We start from the raw sequence: 17,132 nt of genomic DNA, 5'->3' as shown, positions 1-17,132 counted from the left end.
ACCAATGACTTCCATGGCTAGGAGTGCCCTTATACCAACTTTAGGTGTTAAGTCAGCTGTGGTAACTTCTGGACTGGGATAGCTTGACCACTGGTGTCCATGCCTTCATTACTGCAGTGTGCTCTATGTGAGGTTGCCCATGAGGTTGACTCAGAAGCTTCAGCATAATTTCTGAACTTGACGGCTCACTGAAGCAGAAATGTACAGCTGCTAAAAGAATTGTGCTTACTTCAAATTATCTACCAGGCTAAGGTCCTGCTACAGATAAGGAGAGACAAAGCCTATTCAGCTGTGGGACACAATGTCTTATTTCCTGATGGGTCACTGTGCTCTTTAGAAGAGGGTATCCTGAAGATACCAGCTCATTAGGATATCCATTTCCTATACAATATAGGAAATGGGTCTCTACTGTGAAGACACCTACCTTTTGGAAGTTCTTTCTTTTATATATTAGGTGTCACTTCTATTGTTCTTCAGGACCTGTTCATCCTTCAACAAGCCTTTGGAATTATTATTATTATTTATGAAATTTGTATACCGGTCTTCATTCAAAGTTCTCAGGGTGGTTCACAGGATAGAAATACAAGATAGAAACACAAAATACATAATAAAAACAAGAAGGAAAACAAAACACACCAATACCCTCCCACAAACACATATAAAAGTATATAGGATGTTAATCAGCCAAAGACTTGGTTGAAGAGGAACGTGTTCCTGCATTGCATTTCAAATTGTTTTTATATATGGAATCATTTTGTCAATGGAGTGGCTGGTTATGCTAAGCCTGTCCGTTCCCAGATAGGGAGCTTCTTGAATGAAAACGCAACTAAGGAATATTCAAAGCAAGCCAAGCCAAAACTGGCTCTGTTCTTTATTTCTGCTGCACATCAGGTGACAACCTAAAGGTACTGCCCCAAACAAGGAAAGTACAAAGTATTTTATACATTTCTGTAATTAGCATATAATTAACAAATTATGCCAAAGCCTGGTACATCCTAACACATGGATACATAGTATTTGTTATAACTGTTTAGCCATTGCCAACTTTACACAAACACAAGGTTCATATTTGCGTACAAGGCAAGTTGACAGGGCAAGTCAGCAACCATCAGCCAATACAGTAAACAGAGCTGGCAAACTTTGGTACATTTAAAATCAATCAATCAATCAATCAATCAACAGCAAAACTTCCCATCATTCTATTGCAGGCTTGGGTCCCAAAATTTTGCAGTGCAAAGGCATTTCCTTCACAAGTCTGTGATGCACTTTATTCCTGCATTTTATATATGTGTTTTGTTGTATGGTGAAGTAGATTTGAAATCCTTTTAGGAAACAATTTTTAAAATAATAAATAAATAAATGCATACAGACTTACATACAAATGTGATGCTTTTTTGCTTTGCAATCAGTTTATTTTAAACTTCAATTTTCATACATAATTCAATGTCTATGTAAAGACTGATTGGTGCAGCTGAGCTAGTGTAACAGAATGAGCCTGTTTTCATGTAACAAAGGGAATTTTGATTCTGCATTGGTGTGCATCAAGGAATCAGAGCAGGGAGTGACTTGAAAGGTTATCTTGCTCAATATCTTGCTGTAGCAGGAAACCAGTTACTACACATCCCTGATGGATGAACATTTAGTCTATACATAAAAACGTCTAAGACTCTTGTTCATCACCTTCTGAAAAACATCTGTATGACTTTTGAACAGTTGATACTATTAGGAACATTCATAATGCTTAATAATAAAAAGTGCTCTTCTAATTTGAATATGTTAATTCAGTTTTGTCTTGTAAAGCAGCCCTGAGCTGAATATATGTAACTCACGCAAACTTTCCTCATCAGACTTACAGTTTCCAATCATTAGAGTTATATACAGAATTTACATTTACATAATTGGCTGGGAAAGGTATTCATAGAGGAGTGCCTTAAACCCAACAGCTTTGACAGAGCATTTTTAATTTCTTTATTTCTCATGCTGTAGATTACTGGATTCATCAGAGGGGGAACCATGGAATATATCACTGTAAATGCCAAATCCAGGTGTGGTGGGCTATTAAATATGGGCTTAAGGTAAGCAAAGTATCCAGTGAATACAAATAGGGAGCAAACAATGAGATGCGGAAGGCAAGTTGAAAAGGCCTTTTGCCTCCCTGCACCAGAGGGGATTTTCAACACTGAGCTGAATATGTACACATAAGTTACAACGATGAAGATGAAGCAGCCTAACGCAATGACTAAACTGAATGCAAGAACTCCAATTTCAAGTAGGTACAAATCAGAGCAAGCCAGTTTAAGTAACTCTGGGACTTCACAGAAAAACTGATTGACCAGATTGGAACAAAAAGGGGGTGCAAACGTGCTCCCAGTATGTAACACTCCGTAGAAAAAGCTGATGATCCATACACTAATGATCATTTGGGTACAGGCCTGCCTATTCATCAACATCTCATACTGTAACGGTTTGCAAATGGCAATATACCGATCATATGCCATGACTGTAAGGAGAAAGAAATCTGATGCTATGAAGAAGAGAAAAAAGAGTACTTGAGCAACACATCCCAGATTTGAAATGTACCTTGTATTTAAGATGGTATTGGCCATGGATTTCGGCATAATGACTGAAACTGAGCCAAGGTCTTGTAAGGCCAAGTTCATCAGAAAGAAGTACATGGGGGTGTGCAGGTGATGGTCAAAGGCTACTGCAGAGATGATGAGAAGATTTCCTGTAAGTGCTGCCAGGTAAAAAGCAAGGAACACAACAAAGTATAAAATCTGTAGCTCTCGAAGCTCTGAGAATTCTAGAAGAAGAAATCCTGACAGAGAGGACTGATTAACTATGCTTTGCTCCATCACAATCATGTTGCTGTGGAAGAAAGCAGAACAAAGTGATTAAAGGGAATTTGAAAATAGAGAAGTATGTCAAGAAAGAGTCCTGCACTGTCTGCAAAAGAAGATGGTATTGTTCCTGACTTGATTTGCAGTGTCCCTTCTAACTAGTCAACCTATTGCAGCGATAATTTGTGACAACATAGATCAGAACAGATTGTATCATATGATTTTCCTAAAGACTAAAATAAAAAAAATCCAAGAATTTCTCTTATGCACTGCATGAGCAGTGAATACCTGTGCTGTCTGTAAGTTTTTCAGCAATAGATAGATGATAGATAGATAGATATAGATAGATAGATGGTGCACCAACCCTGCAAGAAGCGGGTTGAAAAGACTGGAAGAACAATGGAGCAATGCACATTAGAGGAATCCCAACCATGCCAACAATATTAACAAGCAACAAAAATTAGGCTTTGGTCAGAGTTATTGGCATTTTGTGTTACACTGCTATCAAAAGACTTTTTTTTTTGAAATTTGTAGAGTATCTAGAATAAAAATACAAAATGAGAACATAAAATTATATGAACATAGGGAAGTTTGGACTTGTGACCAGCACAAAGAAAAAAAGTAGCTTGGGACTGGCATGAATGAAAAGTACAGAAACACAAAAACAGACAAAACACATGTTGATGTACTTTGTGTTGTACTAGTCATGAAAAGAGAAAGAGGGTTGCACAAAGAGAGAGTTACAAAGTGACTATATGTGGAAGAGAGAATATGGCAGAGAAATAGAGAGGAGGAGAGCAGGCAGAGAATTGAAGGGATTTATTATTTTCATTGCAAGTGCAATTGAGAAAATTAGTATAAGCAGCTTACTATTATTCTTCATAGATTTCTCTCCACTTCAGATTCTGTTTCATTCCATTGAAATGAAATGACTGCCTATCTATGCAGTCATACATGCAATTTTATAAGAATCTTCCTACGCTTGGATCTACTGTGACAATAAACATTTGTCAACATGGGGAGGAGATTTCTTAATAACTCTTCTGTCTTTCTGGAGATTTGCTCCCACAGGAATTAAACACATATTAGAAATAAAGCTTGTTTGCAAAATGCATGTATTAGGCATAATTGTGGGAAAATAAAATTTTTTTAGGAGAAATATTCATATATCAATCATGTACCAGCTCCATCTGCTACGCAGGCTTAGATTCTAGCTGTCTATAGACTGTTTCACCAGAGTGGTGCATGCTATAGTTATCTCCCACTTGAGCTACTGCAATGTGCTCTACATGGGGTTACATTTGAAGGTGACCTGGAAAAATACAATTAATGTAGAATGCAGCAGCTAGACTGGTGATTGGGAATGACCACTGAAACCATATAAAACCGGTCCTGAAAGACCTACATTAGCTCCCAGTACAAAATGCAAAGTGTTGGTGCTGACCTTTAAAGCCCCAAATGGCCTCGGCCCAGTATACCTGAAGGAACGTCTTCACTCCCATCATTCAGCCTGGACACTGAGGTCCAGCACTGAGGGCCTTCTGGCAGTTCCCTCACTGCGAGAACTGAGGTTGCAGGGAACCAGGCAGAGGGCCTTCTCGGTAGTGGCGCCTGCCCTGTGGAGTGCCCTCCCATCAGATGTCAAGGAAATAAACAATTATCTGACCTTTAGAAGACATCTGAAGGCAGCCCTGTTTAGGGAAGTTTTTAATGTTTGATGTTTTTTTCGTGTTTTTAATATTCTGTTGGGAGCTACCCAGAATGGTTGGGGCAACCCAGTCAGATGGCCAGGGTATAAATAATTAATTATTGCTATTTCTGTTTGTCTGGAAGTTCCTGATGCTTTTGCAATGCACCTAGATGGATTTTCTTCACATTTTATAATCTTTTTTGTAAAAAGAACTTTCTGTGCCTATAATAGGTTAAAGTGAGAATGAAACTATCAAAGCAAGTCTCACCTGCATGTCAACTCCACACGAGTAGTTCTGCAAGGAATTTTGAGTAGAGACATAAATGTGCCTTGTTTTTAGGTGTATATAATAAAGAACTCACACCTAGAAAGATTTGTTTATTCAAGGATGATATGCATAACTTTAGACAGTACATTGCAAAGTCAGCAGGTGCAGGCTGCAACCAATCACTGATACATTCATTCTCTCTCTTTTAGAGATGAAAGTGATTCTAACCCTCTAGAATGTTGTTGTTGTTGTTGTTGTTGTTGTTGTTGTTGTTGTTGTTGTTGTTGTTATTATTATTATATATTGGAACCATTTCTAGTCTATATAAAAAGTTATTTTCCCATATGTGAAGATCACAGCAGGGTTTGAAGTGTAAGAAAACAGCAGAATATATGTACAAACATGTTAGAGAGAATTAAATTAGATAAGACAGAACCTTAAAATGCAATCGTATGTAATCTGAATCATAAACATCGATGTTGGGTAAGCAGGAAGTCACTAGTTTTGTTGAATTAGAATATAATTGCTGAGCAACAAATGTAACTTTGGATATGGAAAAAAGAACAAAATACTGTTCCAAAAAAGAGGAAGACTGTTGCTTTCCATTCCAATGGAAAAGAAAGATGTTATATCAAGAGCTATACATAGTTCACCAGGGGCTGATTCTTGTATCAAAGGTGAAAGCAGGACAAACACTCTGAACCATTAACATGAGCCAGGCAAAAGTCAGGGAAAACATATACACCCCAACATTCCTCTGATGAAAATAGGGACGTTTTTATCTGAGGACTTTTGGAGGGTATGCAACGACAGTCAGGTACAGTAGTGTAAGTGTGGGTTAAAATGTTTCCCATTGGTTTACCTTTCTATGGAAAATTCATTGATTCAACTTACGTATTATAGTCAATGTACCATAACTGAAATACAATAAAATTCAGATTAAGCAGAACAACAACCATAACAATTCTATACCACCCTTCATCCGCGGATCACAGGGCAGTTTGCAATATAAAAACACAAAAATACATAATACAATAACAGACAAAAACAATAACCCCATCCACTTTAAAAGGCCATAAATTGTTTAATTAGGAAAGCCCAAAGTCACTTATGATGGTAGCCAGAGACCAAGGCATGTGGAGAGCTGCCGAGCAAATAAGGAAATTTTAACCACTACACCAATTCTCACAATTTGTGGATCGAGGGCCCGACCCCGCTATGTGAAATAAATACACAAGGACACGTGATATAAGGTTAATGGGCAAGAAAAGGCCACAACTTTATTGATTACAGCAGTGAAAAGGTATTGGCTTAGGCATTGGATGAGTATAGGTGGTGGGTTTATTCAACAGTAGGTGGAGCCTGTTGATGCTCATCCAACTATAGGCTCACCCCCTGATGTCACCGAGGGTCGTGCCATGGCCTCCCGCCAAGCAGGCATCGGACGGAATACACGACCGCCAGATTCCTTTAACGGAATAACCCACGGTAGATAGCATAGGCGATGGCCACACCTAGCCCTTGTCACAGCACAACACATGAATCCAATGCCTAACCTACCCACCAATACCACAAAAGTTGTGACGATTGCTACGAGGTAGGCGAAAAAAACCAAAAGGCCAAATGCCAAATGGAAAAATTCCTACCAGGCCCCCCAGCCAACCAGGGCGACCAACCTAAGGTCCATAGCAAGGCCAAAAACCTATACCCTGAGCTAAATGGGAGTGGAGGGTGGGTGACTCGCTGAGGGACGACGACAAATGAGGAGGAGGCGGAGCTGGCACCACAGCATTAAGCTGCTACACACGCCTCCCGGAGGCACCTGGTTGGCCACCTCCGGTGGGCGTGGGCGCCAGCCAGGTAGGAGGGGAGGGGGCTAATGCCCCCTACCAGGGGCGGAGCTCGGTCTCCCACCCACAACCACTCCCCTCTCTTCCAGGGAAGAGAGTCTTTGCAATATAAGCAATATAACCCTTCTAGAACAATTAAGAACACTAAGTTAAATCTATTTAACTGCTTCAAAGTTTCCTCATAGAATTTCCAGTTTCCTATCATTAGTATTATACCACATACAGAATTTTCCTTCACAAAATAAGACTGGAAATGTTTTTCATAGAGGAGTGACGCAAACGCAATAGCTTTGATAGTGCATTTTTAATCTCCCTATTTCTCATGCTATAGATTACTGGATTCATCAAGGGTGGAATCATGGAATACATCACTGTAAATGTCAAATCCAGATGTAATGAGGCAGGCTTGAAGAAAGCAAAGTATGAAGTAAATACAAATAGGCAGTATACAATGAGATGGGGAAGGCAAGTTGAGAAAGCCTTTTGCCTTCCTTCAGTTGAGGGGATTTTCAGCACCGCAGTGAAAATGTACACATAGGTTATGATGTTGAAGATAAAGCAGCCAATCCCAAAGACAGCACTTATAGCAATAGCTCCTATTTCCACTAGATACAAATCCGTGCAGGCCAGCTTAAGTACTTGTGGGATTTCACAAAAAAATTGATTGACTACATTGGAACAAAAGGGGGATGCAAAGGTTCCTCCCGTGTGTAACACTCCATAGAAAAAGCTGCCGATCCATACACTGCTAATCATTTGAATATAGGCTTGCCTATTCATCAGCATCCCATACTGTAATGGTTTGCAAATGGCAACATACCGATCATATGCCATGACTGTGAGAAGAAAGAAGTCAGATCCCACAAAGAAGACAAAGAAGAATAGTTGTGCAACACACCCAGAGTAGGAAATGTACCTGGTGTTCATGAGGGAATTGAGCATGGACTTGGGAACAATGACTGAAGTTTGTCCCAGGTCCTGCATGGCCAAGTTCATCAGGAAGAAGTACATGGGGGTGTGCAGGTGGTGGTCAAAGGCTACTGCAGAGATGATGAGAAGATTCCCTGTGACAGTTGCCAAGTACAATACCAGGAATATAATGGAATGTAGAATTTGTAGTTCCCGAACATCTGAGAATTCTAGGAGGAGAAATTCTGAGAAAGATGATTGATTATCCATGCTCTGCTTCTTCACATTCATGTTGCTATGGAAGGAAGCAAAAACCAGCTGTTAAAAGGGGAGCCCATTTTATTTAGGATTGTTATAATTGTTATTATTTTTCATCCACTTTACTGTTGCCAACTGTAGACCACTGTGTTAAAAAAATATAGCAAATTCATGTAATCCAAGCTACACTTTGCTTTCTAGTGTGAAAGTATCTGAAAATATCCAGAAAATAGATGCAACACATGCTGAGGTACTTTGTGTTATGCAAGATTTGTGAACAAAGGTAGATAGTTGCTGGAGAGAGTGACTATCTGTGTAGGAGAGAATATGACAGTTAGGGAGAAAGGAGAAAGGAAGGATGACCAATACATTACTTTCGTTGTAAGTGCAAGTGAAAAATATAGAATGGTATCTTACTTTTTTCTTCTTCATAGGGTTCTCTCCAGTATGCTTCTCCAGTGTAATTAAATGGCTGCATATTTCTCCACCCATACCTGCAATTTTATAGCAATCCTCCAGCAGCTGGATTTATGATGACAATAAACATGAATCAACATGGGGAAGACACTTATTAATAATTCTCCTGTCTTTCTAGAGATTTACTCTCACAGGAATTCAACACACCTCAGCATTAGGGCTGCCTAGAAACAATACTGCATTTTGTTTAGTTTTGCTAATTTGTTTGTTTTGGTTATCATAATAATAACAAAACTATGAAGGGAACTAATCATTCCACAACAGCTATATCAGATATACCCATCTGTATGAAATTCTTCTGACATGGATAGCTCTAACTATCAATGTTAATAATGAGTGTAATGAGTCCAGGCAGCTGGCTTGATAACACAGTACAGCAGAGTAATTAACTTGAAGATTTATTGCAAACAAAGCAATTATCCTCAGGGCCCTCTCGCCGAGCGTCCATTAGTACACCCAAGTTGACCCTTCTGAGGAATGCTTCCAGTGTCTGCAGAATATACTGAACCTATGAACCTTGTGTTTCTTGGTTTGTTTTCTGTCTAAAACCCTTCCCATTCATCAGCTTCTTGGGCTCACTGTGTCAACCAACTCCTCTTCTGGTGAAGAAAAGCTCTCTCTTTTGCTTTTTGTGCCTGCCTGAGAGCTTTGGCTTGTTCCAGCCTACTTCTAGCTACTTTCTTATCTGCATTCCTTTTAGTTTCAACAAGAGGAGGGGGAGTCGGCAGGTGCCAGCTCTCCTCTGCCTGAGAGAAATCCAAGCCTCTCTGCTGCTGGCTGGTGTCTAACTCAGGCTGGAAATTCTGGCTTTGGGCAGGTGGGATCATGACCATGAGGAATACCACTCATTGGCAAAGAGTGCCTCTTAAAACCAGCACCTGTGGAATAAGTAGTAACTGTATGTCTGAATGTTCCTGATGCTTTTGCACTGCACCCAGATGGAGTTTCTTCACATTTTATAAACCTTTTTGTAAAGCCTCTCCTTCTTACAGAGGGGAGGAGTTGTGAGTGGGAGCCATTTCCTACATTGGCAGGGGGCGTTCTGGCCCCTACCTAGCTGTCCCGGCTGCCACACCATGCCCCCTGGCAGCCAACCAATCAGGTGGATGCTTGGGGCGGGGTTTAGCTGCTCAAATGCCGCCACAGCAGTATTTCCCCTTCATTGCATTGCTGGTTTACGTCGGATCACCCAACCACCCTCCCTTCAGTTCATTCCTTGTTTCTTGACATTGCTATGGACCTTTGGTTGGTCGCCTTGGTTGTCCAAGGGGCCTGGTAGGAATTTTTATCCAACTGTCAAAATGGCACCGGCCACTTGGTTTTTCTTCTACCTTGTAGCAAATCATCACAACTTTTTAGGTATTGGAGGTTAGGCACTGGAATATGTTTGTGTATTTGGAGGGCAGGGTATGGCCACCGCCTACCCCTCCACTTTATGGGTATTCCAGTAAAGGAATCTGGCAGTCGTGGATTCTGTCTGATACCCCTGCTGGTGGCTAGGTCCATGGCATGACCCCCGGTGACATCAGGGGGAGCTTTCAGTTGTATTTGCATCAACAGGCTCCTCCCACTGGTGGTTAACCCTGGTTAGACTCACACCTCCCTGAGGGGGGAGTCACGCTCTGTTGTTTGATGCAATGCCTAAGCCAATACATCTCACATGCTGTAATCAATAAAGTTGTGGTCTTTTTTTGCCCATTAACCTAATATACTGTGTCCCTGTGTCTTTCTTATCCTCAAGTGGGTGGCGGGTCCTTGAATCACAAAAGGAGCTACCTGAGCCTATAATAGGTTAAAGTGAGAATGAAACTATCAAAGCAAGTCCAACCTGCATGTCAACTCCACACGAGTAGTTCTGCAAGGAATTTCGAGTAGAGACATAAATGTGCCTTATTTTGTTTATTGTAAACCCTTGTATCTACTAAAGAACTCACACCTAGAAATAACCAAAGATTTGTTTATTCAAGAAAGATATGTTTAACTTTAGACAGTCTGTTGCAAAGTCAGCAAGTGCAGGCCACAACCAATCACTGATACATCCATCCTCTCTAATATAGAGATGAAAGTGATCCTAGGTCCCTGGAATGTTAAGAGATGAACATAACCAGTAGATGGTAGAGGAAAGGTTATGCCTTATTCTGCAGACAGGCAAGATTCAGAGGATGAAGATTGTATACTGATTGTGTGTTTATCACTGCCCTTCTGTTTCTCCTTTGAGCTGTCAGTCAGCCTATAAACAAAACTAAAGAGAAAAGGGTTTTTTTGAAATATGCAATTTATTCTGCTGCTTCTATGGGATAAAGCTGGGATGAAGATGAGAACTTCTGAAATGCTGGGCATAGGGAGTCTTATCTTCCTGGTTTCTAAGTCATAAATTTAAGCAAAATGCAATCCTCAGTGTTCATGTGCAGCAGAGTACCTCTACAGGTTAATGGTGACTCCATTTTTTCCTGTTGGTTTGCAGTGTGTTCATCTGATCCTCCCTGCACATTTGGAGTTAGGAAGTCTGTTGCCTTTTCAAAGGCTTTTGGGGACATAATGAAATTAAGGGGGGGCCAGGAATCCTTTCTGTTGGGGATATTAGACAATGAAATCCCAAGGAATCCCTCAATGATATTTATATATGTGACTATAGCAGCAGAAATGAAATGAAGGAAGAATGGTTGATGAAAATCTTGGAATATGCAGAGATGGCAGAATTGATGGCACTGAAGTGTAAGATAACAGCAGAATATATGTACAAACACGTTAGAGAGAATTAAATTAGATAAGACAAAACCTTAAAATGCAATTGTATGTAATCTGAGTTATAAACATCGATGTTGGGTGAGCGGGAAGTCACTAGTTTTGCTGGATTGGAATATAATTGTTGAGTAACAAATGTAACTTTGGATATGGAAAAAAGAACAAAATACTATTACAAAAAAGAGAAAGACTGTTGCCTTCCATTGCAATGGACAAGAAAGATGTTATATCAAGAGCTATACATAGTTCACCAGGAGCTGATTCTTGTATCAAAGGTGCAAGCAGGACAAACACTCTGAACCATTAACATGAGCCAGGCAAAAGTCAAGGAAAACACATACCCTCCAACATTCCTTGGAGGGGACATTTTGGAGGGTAAAGGTAAAGGTAGCCCTGACCGTTATGTCCAGTCGTGGATAGGCAACCACAATTAGGTGTAGTGGTGTAAGTGTGGGTTAAAATGTTTCCCATTGCTTTACTCCAAAGAACGACTGGGAGGAAGGTCAATTGGAGCCCTTCTTACCTGGCCCTTGCTCCTCCCCCCAGCCTGCAGCTGATTAGCTAGCCAGGGAGGGAGTAGAATGATGGCCTGCATGCAGAGGGGCATCACCCTGGCACAGGAAGCCTGAGCTGGGTTGCAAACCCCGCCCACTGTTAAAGGTGTGAGCGGTAATTCCCATTGCTTTACTTTTCCATAGAAAATTCATTCATTCAACTTATTACAGTTATTACACCTTAAGTGAAATACAATAAAATTCAGATTAAGCAAAACAACAACCACAGCAATTCTATGCCACCTTTCATCTGCGGATCACAGGGCAGTTTACAATATAAAAACACAAAAATACACAATAGAGTAACAGATAAAAACAACAACCCCACCCACTTTTAAAGGCCATAGATTATTGAATAAGCCCAAGGCCTGGGCAGCATAGCCCAAAGTCACTTATGATGGGAGCTAGAGAAAAAGCATGCAGAGGGCCTTAAACTTTACTATGAGGCTGCCTGTATAACATGGTTGGGTGATTGGATAAAATTGGATAACACCGATTTACTAGTTTTAGAAGGGTTTGGAAATAGACACTCGCGGGACTGAAATAAACCACATAATGTTTATTAAAAATCATTCATTTTGGATTTAAGAACATTGAACAAATATATTACAACAATTGAAGGATGTATATTTAATTAAATTTTGAATAGTATTATTCCATAGTATTAAGTACACAGAATGTAAACATGACAAATGCGTAAATATACAGGAAATATAGAGAAACCAGAAGAAGGAAGGAGGGAAGTACAAACTTGTTTAGAGTTAAAGTATTAAGGTTAAAAGGAATAAGGTATTTATTATGTATTATGATGGTGAAATTTGTAAAATCTCTAAAACCAATAAAAACCATTAAAAAAAGCATGCAGAGGGCTGCAGGGCAAAGACGGATATTTTAACCACTACACCAATTTTCACAATTAGCAAAATAAGCAATGTAGCCCTTCTAGATCAATTGAGAAAACAAAGCTAAATCTATTTAGCTGCTTCAAAGTTTCCTCATAGAATTTCAGGTTTTCTATAATTAGTGTTATACTCTATGCAGATATTATCCTTCACAAAATAAGACTGGAAAAGTTTTTCATAGAGGAGTGAGGCAAACGCAGTAGCTTTGATAGAGCGTTTTTAATCTCCTTATTTCTCATGCTATAGATTACTGGATTCATCAAGGGTGGAAGCATGGAATACATCACTGTAAATGCCAAATCTAGATATGGTGAGGTATTAGAGGTAGGCTTGAAGTACGCAAAGTATCCAGTAAATACAAATAGGGCATAAACTATGAGATGGGGAAGGCAGGTTGAGAAAGCCTTTCGCCTTCCTTCAGTTGAGGGGATTTTCAGCACGGCATTGAAGATGTACACGTAGGTTATGATGATGAAGATAAAACAGCCAACTCCAATGACACCGCTTAACACAAGAACTCCTATTTCCACTAGATACAAATCAGTGCAGGTCAGCTTAAGTAACTGCGGGATTTCACAAAAAAATTGATTGACTTCATTGGAACAAAAGGGGGATGCAAAGGTACCTCCAGTGTGTAACACTCCATAGAAAAAGCTGCTGATCCATACACTGCTAATCATTTGAATATAGGCTTGCCTATTCATCAGCATCCCATACTGTAATGGTTTGCAAATGGCAACATACCGATCATATGCCATCACTGTGAGAAGAAAGAAATCAGATGCCATAAATGACATGAACAATAGTACTTGTGCAACACACCCAGAGTAGGAAATGTACCTGGTATTCATGAGGGAATTGAGCATGGATTTGGGATTAATGACTGAAACTTGTCCCAGGTCCTGCATAGCCAAGTTCATCAGGAAGAAGTACATGGGGGTGTGCAGGTGGTGGTCAAAGGCTACTGCAGAGATGATGAGAAGATTCCCTGTGACAGTTGCCAAGTACAATACCAGGAATATAATGGAATGTAGAATTTGCAGTTCCCGAACATCTGAGAATTCTAGGAGGAGAAATTCTGAGAAAGATGATTGATTATCCATGCTCTGCTTCTTCACATTCATGTTGCTGTGGAAGGAAGCAGAAATACCGCTGTTGAGACGGTGACCCCTCTCATTTAAGTTTTTGTTGCTGCTGCTGATGTTTAGTTATTGTAGCAGGCAGCAACGTTCTGAAGGAGCCAGTAATTTTTTTTTTGGGGGGGGGGGAATGAGCCCGAAAATGATGATGATGGCTGTGAATGCTAGTGCTATTATTATTAGCAACACAATTATGTTTGCAAGGTCATTATTGTTTGTTCATACCACTGATTCACTATTTCCCTTAAGAGCTTGACTATTTAAAGGAGTCAGGTGCCAAATATCCCACTTTCTGCTGACGGAATCTTTTGAATGTGGATCAGATACATGCACAATAACGTTGTCAAATTCCAGTCAATACTAGCCTGATATTCTGGCCCCCCTAATATAATGCCATAGCTCAATTTTAGAAGGCAAAAGGCCATTTCATAATTTATTAGAAACCATGATGACAGGGTGAATCTGACATGAGCTTACTCATCACAGTCAATAGTCATCATCTTTAACATCTGGCTAATTACTAAGGAGGGCTTTTACTATTCCTTTGTTTCTCTTGATTTCTCATCAGGGACAGATGCTTGGTAAAACTACAGTAAGCTTCTAATTTAATGGGAAAGGTCCCAGCTTAGGGAAAGAGCACATGTTTCCACAGGTCAGCATCTGGGATCTCCAAGGTGGACTAAGAAAGACCACTGCCTGACATCCTGTGGAGCTGCTGCCAATCAGGGTAGCCCACCTTTCCCCAGCCTCATGCCCTTCAAATACTTTGGATTAGAACTTCGTAAGCACTGGCTGTGCTGCCTGGGTCAAAGGAATTGTAGTCCAAAACCTAAGGAGGGCAGCAGGTTCAGGGAGGCTGGTGTGCATAACAACATAGGTAGCCAGTTTATACTGGGTCAAAACCAGTGGTCCATGTAGCTCAGTTTTGACTACAATGAAAGACATCCAGACATTATTTCCCACCTGCCCTAGCTGAAGATGCTTGGGATCTTCAGTATACAACATGGATGCTCCACCACTGGCAATGCTGAGGTAGAGGTATCAATGGTCTGACTCAGCACGAGGCACTTTCCTATGTGACAATGGTTGCCTCCTTTCCACTGGATGGAAGATTTTGAAAGAATAGGAAAGAAATTGGTGTCCAAGAAATGGCTGCAGATGAACAGTGGTAGAAATATGAAGGGTGATATGGGCAGAGGGAAGTCTGGACTTGTAACCAGTCCAAAGAAAAAAATAACGTGTCAGTTACAATTCAAAAGTAAGAGAGAGAAAATATAGTAAAATACACATCATATAAACATCAGCTAGGACGAAATGAAAATAAAGTCCTAAAGAAAAAAAAGAATTTAGGCTTCACAGAGTATAATGTGAAGCTGACCACAAGTGCCACAAAATCATCCAGACAGTCACAGTATTATTTCAGTTAATATTTGCCCAGGATATACAAAACCTTTGCCCTAAGTATTTGACCGGGCTCAACATCACTAGAGTTTTAAGAAATAAAAAAAAGTAAAAATCATGTTTTTAAAACTCCGCAGATATTTTCCCAGATGAGAAAAATGGATATTCAATTTAAATGTGAATTTACATTCAATATCAGTGACTAGTCCCATTGCCGACTGTAGACCTCTGCATTAGAAATCTACAGCAAATTAATTCAATTAAAGTTGCAATTCACTTCCTAGTATGAAAACATCTGAAAATATCCAGAAAATAGATGGAGCACATGTTGATGTACCTTGTATTATGCCAGATTCGTGAACAGAGGTAGAGAGTTCCAGGAGAGAGTGACTATTGGTGCAGGAGAGAATATGACAGATAGAGATGACGAAGGGAGGGTGACCATTTCATTTCTTTCCTTCAGAAAATTCAAAGAAAGTATCTTACTATTTTTCTTCATATTCTTTTACTTCTCCAGTGCAATTAAATGACTAAATGCCACTCCAGCCAAACGTGCTATTTTATAAGAATACACTTACATTGGTATCTAATAGGACAATAAACATTTATCAACATGGGGAAGAAATATATTAATATATCTTCTGTCTTCCTAGAGATTAGTTCTCATGGGAATTCAACACATCTCAGCATTAGGGTTGTGCAGAAACAATAATATATTTTGGTCAGTTTTGCTAATTTGATTAGGAAAGCCTGTTTGTTTAGGGTAGCATGAGAATAACGAAACTAAGAGGGGAACTAATCATTCCACCACAGTTTTCGCAAATGTACTCATTTGCACGCAATTCTTCTGGCATGGAAACCTCTAATTGCCAGTGTTAATGATGAGCAGCACCACATAAAGCCTTGGGTCACAAGGCAAGCTGGTCAATAAATCACACAGTTCAAGCTGGCGTTATCTCTTTATTAGTGAGACAGATCTGAGTTTCATGCCTAATGACTACAGCAGCTCATGACTGACCCCATGAAATCAGTAGTTCTGACTACATGAAATCTGTTGCCCACACTGAAAGTTCGTGCCTCCCCACAGCTGTCTGTGTCTTCTTCTCTCCAAGGCTTTTAGAAAACAATTGGAGGCTGCACCTGCATGTGGCCTGCCTTTGCTCCCCCTCTCCTGGTTCTGGGAGTATGTGGGGAGGGCAGCCTGCTGCCAAGCTGATGTCAGTCATGCATATCACAACTTTTCTTAATTTCTAATCAAGCGCAGATACTTGGTAAAATCCCAGCAAGCCTCTATTAATCAGGAAGGGCCCCTCCCCCATTACACATCAGAGAACTACCATCTCTATAATGTTTCTGGTGCCTGTTGAAAACTTTAATATTTCAAGAATCCTTCTGAGTGCAGATTTTTATCCCAGTAGGTATCTGTATTGGATTTGGAATTGTTTTCATATCTGGGTAGTAATTAACATTGTGATATTGTGACTGTCCCATCAGTAAAGAAGCTTACTGATGAAACAATTCCCCTTCTCTCCCACATACTACTTGGAGGGTTCTTCTAACCCAACCGAGAGTCAAATTTGGAGGGCTTGGGAGGGGCAGGTGGAAGGAGAAAGAGCCCACGTGTGTGTGCTAGCAGGAATCACACAGGATATATATAGTGTATGAGTTATATATATGGTATCTATATGGCATGTATATGGTGTGTGTGTGTGTGTGTGTGTGTGTATGATGATACTCATAGACCACCTTTTTCAATCTCCAGTTTCCCATACATTTTTCTTTAGATCCTCCCTTGAATATTATCTGCATAGCTTTACAAGATCTGATAAAAGTTGAGAATTCTCCTACACCATTTGATATATCACCATCTAAAGGAAAGTTGCTTGCAGCACATCATCTCCACCCCCAAATTGTCAACTGGTATTTACCTGGGGGAGCGATGCTTCATAAGCACCTTGAAAACCACTTGTAGACCATCACCCACATCTCAGGATCAACCCCTTTGCTCATCAGGTGTGCAGCCTGGGAGTCATTTTGGACTCACAGCTGTCCATGGAGGCACAGGTTAAATCCGTGTCCAGGGCAGCTGTGTACCAGCT

The 17,132-nt window shown here is 40.2% G+C and overlaps 2 protein-coding genes across 2 annotated transcripts; both read right to left on the bottom strand.

Moving 5' to 3' along the window:
• Positions 1-1,871: 1,871 nt before the first annotated feature.
• Positions 1,872-7,827, bottom strand: LOC309516570 (olfactory receptor 14I1-like; the record flags this gene model as incomplete). The annotated part of the gene is made up of 2 exons (XM_082195331.1): positions 1,872-2,524; positions 7,509-7,827. 2 exons carry the CDS (start codon positions 7,825-7,827, stop codon positions 1,872-1,874), a joined length of 972 nt encoding a protein of 323 aa, XP_082051457.1.
• A 4,815-nt stretch (positions 7,828-12,642) lies between these two features.
• LOC309517234 (olfactory receptor 14A16-like) lies at positions 12,643-13,617 on the bottom strand (the record flags this gene model as incomplete). Its single annotated transcript, XM_082196375.1, has 1 exon — positions 12,643-13,617. The coding sequence occupies one exon, from the start codon at positions 13,615-13,617 to the stop codon at positions 12,643-12,645; it is 975 nt and encodes a 324-aa protein (XP_082052501.1).
• Positions 13,618-17,132: the final 3,515 nt, after the last annotated feature.

Source organism: Podarcis vaucheri, assembly GCF_965113315.1.
Source record: "Podarcis vaucheri genome assembly, chromosome: 13".
Classification (NCBI taxonomy): Eukaryota; Metazoa; Chordata; class Lepidosauria; order Squamata; family Lacertidae; genus Podarcis; species Podarcis vaucheri.
The sequence above is the reverse complement of the archived record's forward strand: the minus strand, read 5'-3'. Positions and strand labels throughout refer to the sequence as shown.